This window comes from Populus euphratica, unplaced genomic scaffold (genome assembly GCF_000495115.2).
Source record: "Populus euphratica unplaced genomic scaffold, PopEup_1.0 scaffold70.1, whole genome shotgun sequence".
Classification (NCBI taxonomy): domain Eukaryota; kingdom Viridiplantae; phylum Streptophyta; class Magnoliopsida; order Malpighiales; family Salicaceae; genus Populus; species Populus euphratica.
Genome location: NW_011499950.1, coordinates 392,275 through 408,962, shown reverse-complemented (window position 1 = coordinate 408,962; position 16,688 = coordinate 392,275). Strand labels below are relative to the sequence as shown.

The 16,688-nt window shown below is 32.3% G+C and overlaps 2 protein-coding genes across 6 annotated transcripts; one reads left to right on the top strand and one right to left on the bottom strand.

Annotated features, from left to right (window-relative positions):
- Positions 1-426: 426 nt before the first annotated feature.
- Positions 427-5,522, bottom strand: UBP24 (ubiquitin-specific protease 24). Of its 5 annotated transcripts, none has more exons than XM_011043827.1 (8): positions 5,111-5,521; positions 4,386-4,827; positions 4,093-4,325; positions 3,582-3,760; positions 2,746-2,993; positions 1,868-2,013; positions 1,371-1,547; positions 427-897 (listed from the first exon to the last, which is right to left on the bottom strand). In XM_011043827.1, the coding sequence occupies exons 1-8, from the start codon at positions 5,123-5,125 to the stop codon at positions 709-711; spliced, it is 1,629 nt and encodes a 542-aa protein (XP_011042129.1). In that variant the 5' UTR covers positions 5,126-5,521; the 3' UTR covers positions 427-708. The 5 variants fall into 5 exon arrangements, with proteins under 5 accessions (XP_011042129.1, XP_011042128.1, XP_011042126.1 ...); XM_011043826.1 differs by having other exon boundaries at positions 4,386-4,830; positions 5,111-5,520; XM_011043824.1 differs by having other exon boundaries at positions 427-906; positions 4,093-4,827; positions 5,111-5,522.
- A 3,953-nt stretch (positions 5,523-9,475) lies between these two features.
- LOC105137893 (glycosyltransferase-like KOBITO 1) lies at positions 9,476-15,446 on the top strand. Its single transcript, XM_011043822.1, has 11 exons — positions 9,476-9,963; positions 10,563-10,712; positions 10,836-10,888; positions 11,301-11,409; positions 11,517-11,651; positions 11,784-11,828; positions 12,280-12,467; positions 12,874-13,015; positions 14,122-14,168; positions 14,258-14,345; positions 14,777-15,446. The coding sequence occupies exons 1-11, from the start codon at positions 9,592-9,594 to the stop codon at positions 15,047-15,049; spliced, it is 1,602 nt and encodes a 533-aa protein (XP_011042124.1). The 5' UTR covers positions 9,476-9,591; the 3' UTR covers positions 15,050-15,446.
- Positions 15,447-16,688: the final 1,242 nt, after the last annotated feature.

Sequence of the window (16,688 nt, the reverse complement as noted above, 5' to 3'; positions counted from 1 at the left end):
ATGCTTTTATGCATGTTGAAAAACATTCGATTCTGAGTTTTATAATAGAAGAAATCAAGCAGCCATTCAAGAAACGAGCAAAACTTTGAAGGCAGCCAACTCGGATTTCATCTGTGTATTATTTCTGTTCTGATCTTTAGGGACCATTCGAAAAGTTCATCAGCTAGCACAAGCACTTTTTGAAAAGAAACATTTTCTTTTTTCAATTTATAATTTGGTTGATTTAGGCTCGTGACAGGTTGCCAAACATGAATAGAATAGAATTTATCATTAGTATTATCTCGAGTATAATGCTTGTTTGTTGGAAAAATAGAAATAGAACAGAATCACAGCCTAGCATTTTTCTCAGCCGACAGTCATCAAGCAAACTAATTGAACATCACCTTTCCAGGCTTCAGTGTGAGATTATGGCACCTTTTAGAGGCATTCATAATATGAATCATTCTCTAAATTAAATAGCAAGGAGTTCCATATGATTTTGTGATTTCCATATGAGATTACATCAGTTTCATTCACAATATAAAGCTGAAAACGTAGAAAAATCACTACAACAGCTATTATTTCCATTCGCCTTGGGTATTAGCATTTTCTGACCTCCATCGAAGTGTCTGCTGATACGTAAGCAATAACTTGCCCATTCAATACCGGAATGCAGAAGATTTCTTCTTTTTACATAGTGAATTAATGACAAAAATCCTCCACCGCCCTCTAAACTTGTTTGTAAAAGAGGACGTAAGCCTGGTCATGCAAAACCTTACTCGTTGTGATGGCAGTGACAGATGCATCATCGAAACGTAGCCACTGGCCATTGGCATGGCGCACATCAGCTGTATAATGACCTTTTGAAGGCTCCCTTCCGTGATGAGTTACTGTGGCAACTAGTTCATACTTTCGGCTCTGTAAATGCTAACAGAAGGAATCCAGTAAGAAATGACCCAGAACATTATTCTGACTTCAGTTTGATTTGACAATAGAATTGCTGATTGCAGAAACTGCATGCTAGTAAAGAAAGATGACTGGCATTTAAAAAAGAACGCTTTAAGCTTTAGATAATGACCTATCACTAATGTACAATGAATACATGGATGACACTTGCAGCCATTTAAATGTTGCATGGTGAAAGTGGAAAAATGTTGCATGGTGAAAGTGGAAACTGAATAAAAAGTGGTAAACCAATTGTGAGAGGATCGTGTATAGGTGTGCAGATTAAACATGAATATTATAAATTGGTATTTTGTTGCGATGTACAATACTCAATGGTCACTCTTCAGTTCCCTATTAAAAGGGTTGTAATTTGTTGAAAGTGAAACTAGATTTCTTCACTAAAGATTATGTAACATGAGAGGTAGAAAAAGATACAAGGCAGTTACCTCTGTCGATGGGGAAACTAGTAATTCCCGACTCAGAATGAATTCAAGAGGAAAGTGCACAGGCTTGAGCAACTTGGCACTCCCTTGGCTTCCATAACTAAAACGCATCAAGTGCAATATCATTATCTTTGAAAGTGTCTGTATTTTGACAGATTTTCTTGCAGCCACCACACCACCCTGTGAGATATGGCAAAGGTTCCGTACTTGATTATCGCAAAAAATGTGCTAACCATATAAATGTAACCTCTATTATAATTTTCTGGTCACATTATCACCCTTATCAGAAGGACAAGTAGTTGGGAATTCTTCTTCAGCCAATGAGAGCAAAAATGTAAATGCACTCAGACAGAGCCTTAACAAATCCTAATGATTCAACGGCTCCTAGTATGATATTGCTTAACAATGTCACTCTAGAATATCTTCATATATGTACAGTAATCCACCCAAACATGATGCAGGTTTAAATTGTTTTCATTCGTTAAGGAAGCAGGGAATACCTTCCCAATTGCAGAAGTCCGGTACCCTTCAAGATTTTCAGGTGCAGAGAACAGATGGAGTGCATCCTCAATAGTGCGAACAACTTCAAGGTGAATATCAAGGTGGAGCAACAAAAATGGTTGAACTGTTGCAGAAGCTTTGTTTCCTGCACCACACAAAAGAAACATTAAGGACACAACACCAGGATGAAGCCATAGGGACCACACAAAAATCCATTCTGCTAATTTTTTTTCCTACCAAAAAGAAATAAAAAGGACAATAGAAATCAATGATGGTCTGATAGCATTTTGATGTTATGTTGTATTAATGTTCTTACCCGCAGTTTGATAGCTTAAATAGCACTTCCTTACTGATTTAATATGGTATCCAGCAGAAATGGAGATAAGAAATGCCATGCAACAAGCTGGCATGGTCAGCCAGATGACTAAAGGAGAGAACGAGAGAGAGAAGCAAGGGAGGGAATCAAGTGATTGCTTTAGATTAAAATGGTTCCATTTGAACCACAGTTCTATTGGTTTCCTTGCCCTGTGCAGCTGTGCATGCCATTATAAGCAGTCGCTAGTTATAATTCAATTTTCATAGTTGACTAGCATGCCCTTTTGGACAAGTTTGCAAGTTATTCCATCAGAGTAATGGGGACCAAAAAAACAGATAATTAATAATAAAACTGTAAAAAAGAAATAATTTATTAGGATCATACAGGGAACAGGAGAAGTACTTCAGAATGAGAAATGAGGAAACAAAACAATTCTAACACCCAGGTGATTCTCATCCTTTAGATTGCCCAAAAAGCTAATTAGTTCTGAAGGAGAAAACACTAAATATATGTAGATTCTTCTAAGGAAAAAATGAACCGAAAGATAGCATAAACTGATACCTCTTGCCTTAACAACACTTCTCAACTGTCCTCCAAAAATATCACTTAACCCAGAACGAATGAAGCTTTGTGTTCTAGTCACTGCAGATTTGTTTTTTGGCCCAACTGTCTCCCATTCATCTTCTTCTGTAGAAGAAACTACAGAGGTTTTAAAACCATTTGTACCAGAGGATTGTCCTTCAAGCTTAAGTAATTCATCATGCATTTGATGCATGATGAAACTCAGGAACTCCTGAGCATCTTCCTGCCTGAACACACATCATAGAAAGAAATATCAGCAGGCTCGACCTTGCTAGATGCTAAGCATGATAAATTGTTGTAGCATCTATTTTCAGCTTCTATTTCATCTTGATAGTGTACCTGTACTTTATTACATTTGTTGTCTTTCCAGGGTTCAGAATCAACTTTCCATAATTAAACTGTCTTAAGGAATTCTACAAAATGAAATTCTTGTTTCTGTTTGCTCCCCATACACTCAATCGTGTTTATTTAGATTTCCAAGCAAAAAATCAATAGCAAAGAAGGTTATGGAAGCAGAGAAAGAATATAGGAGGTATTGAACTGAAGAAAGTCCTACTTAGAGGAAAAAAGGCACACAAGCAACATTACATAAAATGCATGCAGTTCCTTCAAATTCCCATACTTAACACAATCGCTATCCTTGTACTATGATTTCGTGGGAAAATTGAAAATAAAAAGGCCATTCAAAACCATCATATCCTAAAGGCATAATTTACTATCATTCCAATTTTCCACCAGGAAAACTTGGTAAGTGCAGAAGGATATACTAAATGAATATAGGATAGAAAAGTTACAAGAACAGTGAATGCACAAACCTTGGCCGTCCTGATATGCTATTTGGCACATCTGGGGTGAAATTTTTAAGAACAGCTTCAAACATGGCAGGACGAAAAGGCCGACCAGTCTCAACAAAATCTTTTTTCATGCTTGAACTGGTTGGCATGTCAAAGTCACAGACGAACTCTGCAAATGCAGTCAATGTAGGAAAGCCAACCTAGCAGATCATAGTTCAACAAAAGCATAGCTGTCATAAGCATGTGGAGTTTTTTACAAACCTTATTTGAATTTGATTAATTCAACTTATAAGATTTTGGAATGATTAGAAAATTACAAAAACAAACTATTCATTTTGAACAACAAAGAACAATTAATCAAGCTCAACAACAGGTTTTCCAACAAGCCTTACGAGGAGCTCTAGTATCAGTATAACAAAATAGACAGCATGTTTTCTATTGCTAGTGGTCTTATGCATTGTTATGATAATCAGGTCCACTAAAACCACAAGGAATCAAAAGAAAAGGATAGGAAGAAATTGAAATGACAAACCTTAGGGATGTCACGGATTCTAAGCTCCTGCAATAGCTGCACAAAAGGCGAACAGGACAAGAGCGCCTGCAGGGTCGCGTTAAGAAAGCAAAGATTCCCTGTGTTAATCAGGCCACGGGGTAGCAAACTCTTAACAGCAGGAAGAGGCCCATCAGTTGCTTTCCACACATCCTCTTTTCTCGCATGTATTGACGAATCATTGCTAGTCCCATCATGATCCCAATCATTAATGCCTTCACTATCAGGATCCCCATCCTTAATGCCTTCACTATCATGATCCCAATCCTTAATGCCTTCACTATCAAGGACATGAAAGCTCGAACTTTGCAATGGACTTGCAGGGCCATCTTCCTTCTCAGACAAGTGCAAAGATGTTAAATCAATACTCTCAGTTTTCAAGACATCCACACCATTACTGAGGGAAGAACCATGGCTCGAATTGCCTATGTTTCCATTTTCTCGAGGACTTCCTAACACCCCATCACCTTTCTTGGCAACCTTCACATCTTTTTCCTTCATAACTGAACTCCTAGACTGAAAAGTAACATTTCCATTAGCAGAAGCCAATTGCGTATTCAATGTGGTATCAAAATTACCAAAAGTTATTCCGGTTCCAAAATTCAAAGACCCAAATCGCAGTTCTATCTTCTCTGCCGGCTTTTCAACTTTGCCAGCTGATTGCTTTCCCAGCAACGATTTCGTTTCATCTTCAGTGAATGAGCCAAATACCAGTACCTTCTACAGTAGTATGCCACAAGTTACCGTCACTAATCACAACAAAAAATAAAGAAGCAAAAAAACTAAAGCAAAACAATCATCAATTAATCTAGGCATACACAAATTTCTCTCATTACCAAACTTGCAACACGTAAAAGTTCCAAATTTTAACTAAGTCAAACCCATTGATTTTTCTCTCTCTTAACCTCATTCAAGACAAACCCACATTCAAAAACCTCAAAAAAACCAAGACTTTAAGCACTAAAAGACAATGAAACACAAAAGAAGAAAAAAATCCCACCTTAGAGTCGCTCATGTTGTGCAGAAACCAGAGCTTGAGAACCTAGAAAGAGCGAAAAAAGCTTTGAGGTATAATCGGTGTTAAAGTTGTCTCCTTTCTGGACTAGGAAGGCTAACGAAGCAACAAAAACGACAGGCCTTATGATAAGAGTTAGAAGGGTTTGAGACCAGGTCCAGAGCAAACAAGAGAAAAGAAGGTGGTGGTTGATTGAAGACATGAAAAAGATGCAAACTTTGAAGAGCTCGGAGAGAGAGAGCATTTAATGATGGAACTCTCTCTTTGGTTATGGAAGAAGAGGAGGCTTATGCAAGGGGACATAGAGAGAGAGATGGAAGGAATGTGGGGGGAGGTGGGGTGGGGAGGTGGGAGGGGGAGACTGTTTTTTGTGATGGGTTGATTCTTGGTTAGGGTTAGGTTTGTTATTTTGGGTTCTAAATAAAAAATAAAAGAGATGAGTGTTTTTGTTTCAATTGATACGGTGCCGTGTTCGAGGTTTCTCGGAATTTTAGAAATTTTGGAGGAAAACGTTAGGGTGTTCAGAAAAATTCATCTTGTGTAATATTTACATTTTACTCTGCATGATACATTAAAATTAAATAATATGAATATATGAGTTAAAAAATTTAAGAAATTAATATCATAAATTAGACAACGATCAATATTTTTAAAATTTAATTAATCTGGTTCAACTTATATATTCTATACTTATTTTTTTTATTTAGTAACTTATGAACTGAGTATTTATTTTATTTTAATTAAAAATATTTCAGTTTTAAATTATTTTTAGTGAATTTTTTATTAGATTTCTTTCAAAAAAAAATCTTGTTAGTGTGAAAATTAAACTTAGTATTTGAAGTGTCGTGTTACTTATAATTCATGCTATAAATTCGTCTCTAAATACATAACATAAGCAAGAATTATGAATATATATATATATATATATATATATATATATATATATAATATCTACAGAAAATATAGCCCAATATATGTAATCTACTATGGTCCAAACAAAATTTAAACAAGTCAGATTTATAATTCATGAGATATCATAGGTTGAGTTCGAGTTTAATAGAATTATAAGTTAAAACTTGACCCAACTATTCATGAACACCTTGAAAAAATAGATTCACTCACATTTTCGTTGCATTGTTAGCTTAGTTGATCATTTAATACTTAATTTTTTATATCAAAGTAAATATTTATATGGAAAATTTATTCAATTAAATAATATATTTAATTAAAAGAATAGTTTTTTATTGTGAATCAAAACACAATTAATTGTAGATAAAAACAGTAATATAATCATTTTGGCTTTCTTAGTTAAGGATAATATGGTTTTTTCCTACATAATTTATTAGTTATATCAAATTAGTTGAAACAAATTGATTTTTTCACATTTTGTTTTAGCATATTAAAGTAACTTAATTACCTTTAAACTCAAAAGCAATATAAAATGTGCTTTTAAGAGCTTTTTTTGTATTTTCCTTTAAAGCATAATGAAATTATTAAATAGCTCTTAAAATAAAAAAAATATTAAATTAACATTTAAGAGTTTTTTTGTATTTTTAATTTGGTTTTGGATCAAGAACAATTTAATATTTAAATAAATATAAAATATTATTTTAAAAAATAATTAATATATTGTGAAAAAAACCTGCATCATTTAGGTGTCACATAAAGTTTCGTTTAATTATTAAGTAGAGATTTAAAAAAAAAAATTAATTATTTTGATGATCCCTCAATCTCCTAACAATAGGTATGGTCAATAGACGATTGATTTGGTGCTTATGATTCTTGTTATCTTTTTTTATATCATTTTTTTATTTTATTTTTTTCTTCTTGATTTTCATATATAACCCTTTAATTTTTCTGAGCAACCATTAAGTTTGTTTTTTTTAGATTTGATTATTATCTTTTTATTACAATTTATTTTATTTAAAATAATTTATGAAATTTGATTATTTTTTTAATTTTATCTTTCATTGTTTTTTTTATATTTTATTTTTAATTTGATTATTTTTTCAATTTCATCCTCCATTATTTTTATTTATTTATCATGTTTAATCTCTATTATTTTAATTTCTATTTACTTTTTATAATTTTTAAAACTTATTTTTTTATTCTCTTTTAGGTTTTCATATAAGATTTTATTCTTTATTTCTTCTTGTATATTTTTTAGCCAACCTTTTAAACTGATATTTTTTCAATTTAGTTGGAAATTAAGCTTATTTATTGAGTCTATGTCATGAGTTGTATATTTTAGAGATTAGTCTAGGATTAGGTAATTTGTCTTTCTTTTCTTTTTTTTTTTTTTTGTCTTAAACTTATATTTTTTATTTTTATCATTTAATATTTATTCAATTGATAAATAGAATTGAATAATTTTTTATATTTTTCCAAACCTGTATTTTTTTTATTTTTATCATTTATATTATTGGTGATTATGCTCTATTTATTTTTATCTTCTTTATATAAGATTTTTTTTTTATGAATGTTTAAATTGCTCACGTTATTTTGAGTCTTTTTATTTGTTGTTTTTTGTTGGATTTACATTGATAAATTTTTTAAGTTATTTATTTTTAATTTTATCTTTTAATATTATATAAGTTGAGAATCAATTTTTCATATTAGTTCCATCCTTCAATTTTGAGGATTTTTTATACTAGATTTTGTAATTTTTATACTATTTATTTATTCTAATCCCATCATTTAAATTGTAAATTTGGCTAGTTTATTTGAATTTTTTTATGGCTATTTTTTAAAAAAATATATTTTTTATGTTCTATCCTTCCATACTAGGTTGTTTTAAAATTGATTTTCCTAATTGTTTTAATTTTTTTTATCTTGAATATCTCATTCATATTATTCAAGTGATAAAGTTTGGTTAACTTGTTTAGCTTGCTTTATGCCTTTTCTATTTTATTTTATTTTTTAAAAAAAAATTTCATCATTCTATATTAAATTTGTTTGGAGTTGAACTTTGTTTTTTCTGTGTATATTTTTAATTGGTTTATATCGGTCTCATATCTTAACTTGTATATTTGACATGCTTGTTAAAACTGCCATAAATCATTTTTTTTTAATATTTGATTGGTTGAATATTAATTTTATTTTATTTTTTTCTTCATGTTATCACTATTTTTTTTTGTCATGAATAATTATTTAATTAAATAAAATATTTATTTTAAAAAATAAATTTATTAAATATGATTGAGTATATCATATTTGTTGTAAAACTAAATATATTAATTTTAGCTTTTATATATATATAAAACATGGATTTAATTAATTAGATACCAATTAATGATTAAAAAAATTATATTGAAAAAATCTATATATTTATTTTTTTACTAAAAACAATTTATGAAACCCACAGCAAAATATGTATCAAATAGCTATTCTTTGCTACAGTGATTAGTTAATCCCTCGTCACGGCGGATATCAAGCTTGACTTCTCCTCCTTGAACGTGACAAACTAATGTATATCAACCTAGATAAAAACAAAACAAAACAAAAATAAAAAAAATAGAAGAATGTGTCTTTGACTTTTTTCTATTTGTCTTAATTCCATGATTTTTTCTATCACTATTTATTCATGACAAAATGTGTCGTTTTATCAGACTTCATTGATTCTTTAGTTGTGATGATACCAAAGCTTCTTTTAAATAACATACACAACAACTTCATTGCTTGAAATTTCAAACATAATTGTTTTACAATATGAACAATGCTAAATGTATTAATTAAATAACCTTGCTTGTATTATAATACGAATAATGCTAATTATTAAGAAAATATGATTTTTTTTAATAATACACCTAGATCGTACTCATTGAATCGTGATCTTAAAAGTCCCATTAGTCCAAGAAATTAAAAAAAATTCATACATATTCTTAATCTTTTTTCTTGTTATATTTTCAAAATTTTCATTACCTATTATAATTCTTCAAATGGAAAGAATTTAAAAGCTGAAAACTTAAAACCTAAAAAATCACTTGTTTGATTCTTAAATAACTTTTCTTATTAAAATATATTTTAATAATATTTTTTTATTTTTTAAAAATTATTTTTAATACCAATATATCAAAATGATTTAAAAATACTAAAAATATATTAATTTAAAATAAATAAAAAAATAATTTTTAAAAAATATTCTTAAAATACAGAAAACAATCACTTCTTCCTTGAACAAAAAAAAGAGAAAAAATCCCTACCTTGACTTCCTTTAAAATTAATAATTAAGGAGGAAATGGAAATCTTTCAGCTTTTTCTTTATAAGAAAAATCCAAAAAAACAAAAACGGTAATATTCATTATTTTTCTAATATAAAATTCACAGACACTAATCTCCCCCACCAAAAATTATAATTAAAATTTTCCCGATGACTTAACCGCCAGGAGGCAGTTGAAGTAAACTACCTTTCCACCTCTCCCCTGTTCATCACTCCAAGGACATCCTCTTTCTCTCTTACAACCACCATGCCTAGCCACCACAACAACCACCTCACCGCTTCCCTCCGCTCCTCCACCACCATCTCCACACAATCCTTCACGTCAAGACTAATCCTCCTCCTGACACTCCTCCCTCTCTCTCTTGCAGCCTTAGCTTTCATCCTCCAATGGAAAGGGAATTCTGACTTCATGATGGACCCCATAACTGCCAATTCTCGTTGGGCCCCACAAGGGTCTCACATTCAGAACCATGAGATCTTCCCTGGCATGGAGTCGTCAGTTTTATCGCCTAAAGCTCACAAATCATCTGACTGTTCTAGTCTTGGACGTAGTGGGGCACCTTCTTTTCCTTATTTTCGTGATTGGAAGTTTGATTTTCAAGATGATTTGAGGCCTAAGGTTTGTTTTTGATTTTTTTTTTGTTTCCGAGTTGGTTTGGTTTTTGCTGAATTTTAATTGGTTTTTTGAGTTTTTTTGTTGAAGTTTGATTGGTTTTGAGTTTTGTGTTTGGGGTCATGTTGGCTTGTGGGCCAGGGTTTTGGGTTGATTGAATTACGGTGGCTTCTGTAAGTTTTTTCTGTTAATCATGGATAATTAATGATTAACTATATGGTTTTTATATTTCTCTTAGCACTTGTGCTTTGGCTGTGAAAGATTTGAACTTGGCTGATCCTGGTTTGCAAGATAATTAGGAGATGAAACTGAGTGATTTGCTCTTCTTGTTTGCATGCTAGATTAATAGTTTCTGTGTTTCTTTTCAGGAACTGAATTTTGTGATAAGTGATAGGATTTGTTTCATGGTTATTTTATGAGTAAAATTATCTGTGATCTGTTTGCTACTTTGGTTGACGAGAGAAGGAAATGAGGGAAAGCTTTGAGCTTTGACTATGTTGATGCTATTTTGATTTTGAGAATGAAAGACTTGATGAAGTGTGGCAATTGGCTGTAAGATGAATGATTTTATCTGACATTTTGTAGGCTTGTTAATCAATGTGCAGATATGTATCACAACGAGTACTTCAGCTGATTTAGATCAGATTCTACCATGGATGTTTTATCATAAGGTTATGGGGGTGATGACCTTTTTTCTTTTTGTGGAAGGGAAGGCCGCGTCTCCTAAGGTGTCTAAAGTTTTGGAATCAATTCCTGTGAGTTAACATAACTTTTGCTGTTACTAATTTATTTTTGTTTGTTTGTTTTCTTGTCATATTGGAGCTTCTCCTGTTTTTTGTTCTGAATCTTTTGGTATGAACTATTTGTTGATTTCCCAGGGAGTAAAATTGATTTATAGAACAAAAGAGCTCGAGGAGCAACAGGCTAAAAGGTCAGCTAGTTTTCATATGATGATGTTTCATTCATTTCTGTTTCATTTTGAAGCAAAACAAGGAGTAATTTTCCTCGTCTTTTTTCCATCTAGCACCCATTTTTAGGCTTTTAGCAGAAGTTTAGTTGGAAATGTTTGGAGGACGAATACAGTTAGAAAACGACTTAAGATCTTTGTTTCATTGTCATCGAAAAGTGACCAAAAGAAAAAGGATTCACTTTGGCTTAAAGCTATTTAATGTTGGTGATTCTCTTTCTAAATCTTTGTCAGTGTTTAGTCTGTTTGAAAATGCAATTTCTTGATGAATTCAAACTTAATCATCTTGAAAATTTTCCATGTGATTTCTATTTTCTGCCTCATTTAGGGTGTATGTTTAACTTCATTGTTTATATGCTCCTCTTTACTTGATCAGTCGGATATGGAATGAGACATGGCTGTCCAATTTCTTTTACAAACCATGCAACTATGAGCTTTTTGTGAAGCAGTCTCTCAACATGGAAATGGCAATTGTCATGGCAAGGGTATGCATTATGCAACACTATTTACTCATCTATAGAAGTACAATTCCTATTTCCAGTAATAACAAATCATTTTTAACACTCAGTTCTCACAAACAACAAAATTATAGGATGCAGGCATGGATTGGATACTTCATCTTGACACCGATGAACTGATTCACCCTGCTGGTGCCCGTGAATATTCTTTGAGGCAGTTGCTGCTTGATGTTCCTGGAAATGTGGATATGGTCGTATTTCCAAATTATGTGAGTCACGCTGTGTGGAATGTTATGTTTGTGATAATGCTGATTAGGGGATTTATAAATGTAAAAGTGCCAGTCCTGTTAATGCTTCTCAACTATTTTCTTTTTAAATTATGTTGATGTTTTATTCGTCAGGAGAGCAGTGTTGAACGAGATGATATTGAGGATCCTTTTGGCGAGGTAAATCTCTCTAACTTACTGTTGAGGCTCAGCACTTTGAAAGGAACATGATGAATTTCATGAATGCAGTATTTGGTACTCTGGTTTTGTTAAATTCTATGTGCTTGAAAGTCTTATACCAATTGCTAATGTATTTGATCGTTATACATGGTTAAAGGTAGAAGTACTTCTGTTATGGGTTTAAGTTTAATTTGATGCTTTTGACATGTGAGAGATATTGCTTCTGACGTAAACTTCAGAGATAGAAAGAGAATATATGATTGTAGGTGACTTCTATTTTCTAAGAAATTTTGACATAATGATGTGCCCTGCGTTGTTCTAGCTTCTAACAAGAATTTGTTGGATTTAGTTTTCTTATTGTTTTGGACAACGCTTTGTATTGTCAGTGTTTGCATGTGTTTAAAGATAAAGGCAAGATGTATTCCATAAATTCATGCATCTTTCCTAACAGGTGTCGATGTTCAAGAGGAATTATGACCATCTCCCAAAGGAAACGTACTTCGGAATGTACAAGGAATCTACTCGTGGCAATCAAAATTATTTCCTAACTTATGGAAATGGGAAATCAGCTGCTCGAGTTCAAGATCACCTACGCCCTAATGGCGCGCACAGATGGCACAATTATATGAAAACCCCAAAGTATGTTAAAAGGATAATTTTACATGGATTCTTAAAATTAAAACAACAATATAATCCTGTTCATGAAACCGGAGAGCTTGATACATTTATAATTCACATATGTGCACAAACATTGGCAAGCGTGTTTATATGCTTGGCATATTCTCTTCCTTTTCTGGGCCACTTGTGTATTTGCACGTATAGATAGATGTTAAGAATTTGTGAGCAATAGTACTATTTTTAAATGTCTTACATCACCCTTTTGTTTCTTGGTTTGCAACTAATGCTAATGTTGTTTCCTTCAATCTGAGCTCTTGAATTTTTTTTTTTATTATGGCACTGCTATTCCTTAATTGATAATTTATAGTGATATGAGCAGAACTTTTGCTTTCTAACAAACAGCCATTTGCTCTATGAATTTTATCAGTGAGGTGAAATTGGAAGAGGCTGCTGTTCTACATTACACGTATTCCAAATTTTCTGATTTGACTTCTAGACGTGATCGGTGCGGCTGCAAGCCTACCAAGGAGGATGTCAAAAGATGCTTTATGTTGGATTTTGACAGATCTGTGAGTTCAGATGTTTCTCTTAATACTTTTCTTGTTCGCTCATTTCTGCTACTGCCTTTTCATGACAGGTAGCGATAAGAATATGATTATAAAAATTACCGCCTACAATTTGAGCAAAGGGAATCGAACTAGATTAGTTTTTTCATTTAGGGCATGGCTTCTTTTTTATTTAACTTCGAAGAATCTAGTTTCAAAGGAGAAACCATTTTGGATTTGGACCTATGGAATCTGCTAGGATGATTTTGTTCTGGACTGTTCCTTTCACTTTTTGTTTCAAAACAGTAAGTGAATATTATTGAGAAATTTCTGAGGGGTTGCGTTTCTTTGCCATACATCACTATGTGTATGGTGGTAGTGTAGCATACAGATTGCGGGGGCACGACCTAAAATGGCTTACAAAGTAATATGTTTTTGGTCATGGTGATGCCAGGCAGTTACTTCATTCTTTATGCCATGCATTACCATTGACAGGCCAAGTTGGATTGATGTCAAGTAATGACGTTTCTGATAATGGTGATGTGATGAGAGCTACCTCATGTTCATTGTTTATTTCATACAAAGTAGTGATTGGGAGGCCAGGTTGCATTTATCCAAGACCCAATACTGGGTGGTGGCCACCATGCATAGATGGCTAATAATGATATTCTGGAGAAGAAGGGTTTCCCTGCTCCATAATGTAGATATAGGAGGCATGTAGTTTATGGCTTATGATGTCATTGCACAGTGCAAAAACTGAAAGTCTGTCTGTTTCCAAGAAACAAGATCTGAGTTCTTTAATCAAGAGCTTGTATCATAGTACCATTTCACAGAGGGAATGCTGATTGTGTGGGTGTTTTCGATTTTATGGATTGTTTCATAACTATTGATACTTATTTGAACCTGGGAAGTAAAACCTGAATCACTGCTTCTTAGCTAGGGTTTTGGAATTGAGAATCTTCTATGAACAAGAGAGACTTCAGTTTATATCAATTCTCCCATGCCTCAATTCGATAGCAGAGTAGAAGGGCTTGAGTTTAGTACTAGAACATTGTTTTCGAGCAATTTCATTTGTTTTGGAGTCCATTTTCCTACAAATCTTCATTCTTAGTAAGCAAATGTTATTGCAGGCCTTCATAATTGCATCAACTGCAACCGAGGAGGAAATGCTGAACTGGTAAGAAACTTCCTTTTCTTATTCCTTAGTTGCATTTGCATGTTTCTGGAAACATGACAACACATTGATGGTGTTTTATTCTGTTTTAGGTACCGTGAACATGTCGTATGGGGTGACAAAGACTTGAAATTGAAACTCCTGAGGAAGGGCATTTTAACTCGCATATATTCTCCCGTGGTGAGCTAGACTAAGACACATCTGCAGAATAAAACGACAGACACATCCAGATATACTTCTTTTTTTTTTCAAACTATTCATCTCTTAATAACCAAAACATAGAAATAAGTAGGAAGGAGAAAGCATTTAGAGTACATGGTAATTTTTTGTCTTCTTGATCCTGACATACGAGGGCTGGCTTAATAAAGGCTTGGCAGCTTCCTTTCTGTATGGAACTGATACCTAATTGCTTACTGCTAAAAGAAAGAGCAGATCAAAAGGATTTCATAGGTTAAGAATTAAGATGGAGGATATGGTGATTTACAAACTGGGAAAATAAATTGATGTGTGCAATCAATTAGCTGGTCCTTTCCATCTAGGGGAAAAGATGTGCGCGCATATACTGTCCAAGCCATTTTCTTTATCGGCATATGCATGCTTGTATATTTCAGGTCATAATTCAGGGCTTAAGGGAGTCGGGCGTCTTCAGCTCTGTTATTGAATCCGCTCCAACAACACTTTCAAGGGACAAGTTTTTAGCATCTGTGGATAGTAGTAACTCATCAAGAGCAGTTGTCTCCGACTCAATGCTTTCAAGAAAGACCAACAAAAGCAGAGAGAATCAGGCAACAGCTAGGAAGGTTTTGGGTTTAGAAACTGCCGCAGCATCTCATGAAGCTGCTGTTCCACCACTTTCTCCTCCAGGGTTGCTTGTGGAAGCATGATCCATATTCCTGGCTTGATTGCTGCTTCTTCTCATTCCTGTTTTAACAGTGGATTTTCCTGAAGGGAGGAATCATGAGAGAAAAGACAGATCAAGCAGGCTTCTCATCGCCGTGTATGTGGTCAGTTACAACTGGTTCCTCCCGATCATGATCCAAGCGCCTCTGTACATTTACCTTTAGGAAGAGGATTCTTGTCCATTTTGTGTGCGTGGCCACCATAATTTTCAAATAGAAAACCTTACCTGCCATTCTCATGTATAGAAACCAGTGTTGACAGTAGAAAAAGGTTATTATTTGTCGTTGGCAGTTCATTACCTGCCTTTATTTTCTCAGAATTTTCCTTGGAGGAAACTTGAAATAACAATCACAATAATAAAAGAAAAAGTATTTGCCTTAACTTGTCAATCCCTAGTTATAAAACTTATGTCGGCTGACGAGTGATTGAGATCCAACTGATTTGAATTTTGGATTAGTTAGAGTTAAGAAAAAAATAGAAAATGATTGATTCAATTTGACTCGATAAAAAAACTCAAATTAACTTATAATTTATTTAAAAATTATATATTTTTTTAAAAGAAAATTATAATGTTTTGATAGTTTTTTAGATTTTTTATTAGTTGACATTTTCAACTCATAATCTTAAAAAATATATTTTAACCTAGAGATGTAGGTATTTCAAATTACAAATATTATTTTTCTCTCATCAAACACTTATTTTATGATATTTTTAATTACTTTAAAAAATAATTTAAAATAATGATATTTAAAAAAAGATTAATTATTATTTTTTAAATAATGATACTTACTTATTTAAAATAATTATTTCAAAAACTATTTTATTGAATATATGAAATAGCATTTAATATGAATAGTTTTACTCACTTATCTAAACTTATAAAATTTGTTTTTTGTTAAGTAAATTTTTTCAAATCCAAAAAAATAAAAAGAGTTTAGTATGGTATAGCTACTTAATTCTACAAGCAGCTTCCGAATTTGTTCATCTGTCATGAACATCATCCCTTCTTGTACAAATTCTTGTTTCTTAACATTCTTCGTTGCCTTATTCTTTTAGATCAATTATCTAATATCAACCTAAAAATATTTTCTTTTATGATCAAGTAATTTTTGTTTAATTTATCTCCAATATCCCAAATCATTTACAACATGATGAAGACACAATAAAAATATATAAAATTTGGGATTTGAATGCTTAAATCATTTGTACACCTTTCATGCAAACGTGAGGTCTTTATTGTGAGACGAAAGGGGGACAAGACCAGATAGATTGGCCGATTAGGGGTTTCGGGTTTCATAGCAATGACATTTTTTAAGACCTCCTGTATAATTTGGCCTTGGAAAACAAAAAATCTAGTAAAAGAAACAAAGATTCAAGTCATTGAGTTTAACGATAAACTCGTAATTTGATATATAACATTGAAATAATTTAAAAAAATATAAAAAATAATTTAAAATTAATTAAATATTAAAAAATCAAACTAAATTAAAATAATTAAAAAAAGGTTTAAGAAAATGACAAAGATAATACAAAATAATTCTTCAAATTTATGACCGGGTTATTAGAACATGGTTATCCCATAAAAGGAAGATTAAAAAAATAACAACATAAAAATTTCAATAA

Coding starts and splice junctions, on each gene's coding strand:
- UBP24 (XM_011043823.1), bottom strand. Junction 3,761..4,092: donor GAATCCGTGACATCCCTAAG/GTTTGTCATTTC, acceptor ATGATCTGCTAG/GTTGGCTTTCCTACATTGAC. Junction 907..1,370: donor TAGTTTCCCCATCGACAGAG/GTAACTGCCTTG, acceptor TCCTTCTGTTAG/CATTTACAGAGCCGAAAGTA.
- LOC105137893 (XM_011043822.1), top strand. CDS start 9,592: ATGCCTAGCCACCACAACAACCACCTCACCGCTTCCCTCCGCTCCTCC. Junction 13,016..14,121: donor TGTTGGATTTTGACAGATCT/GTGAGTTCAGAT, acceptor ATGTTATTGCAG/GCCTTCATAATTGCATCAAC. Junction 14,346..14,776: donor CTCGCATATATTCTCCCGTG/GTGAGCTAGACT, acceptor TGTATATTTCAG/GTCATAATTCAGGGCTTAAG.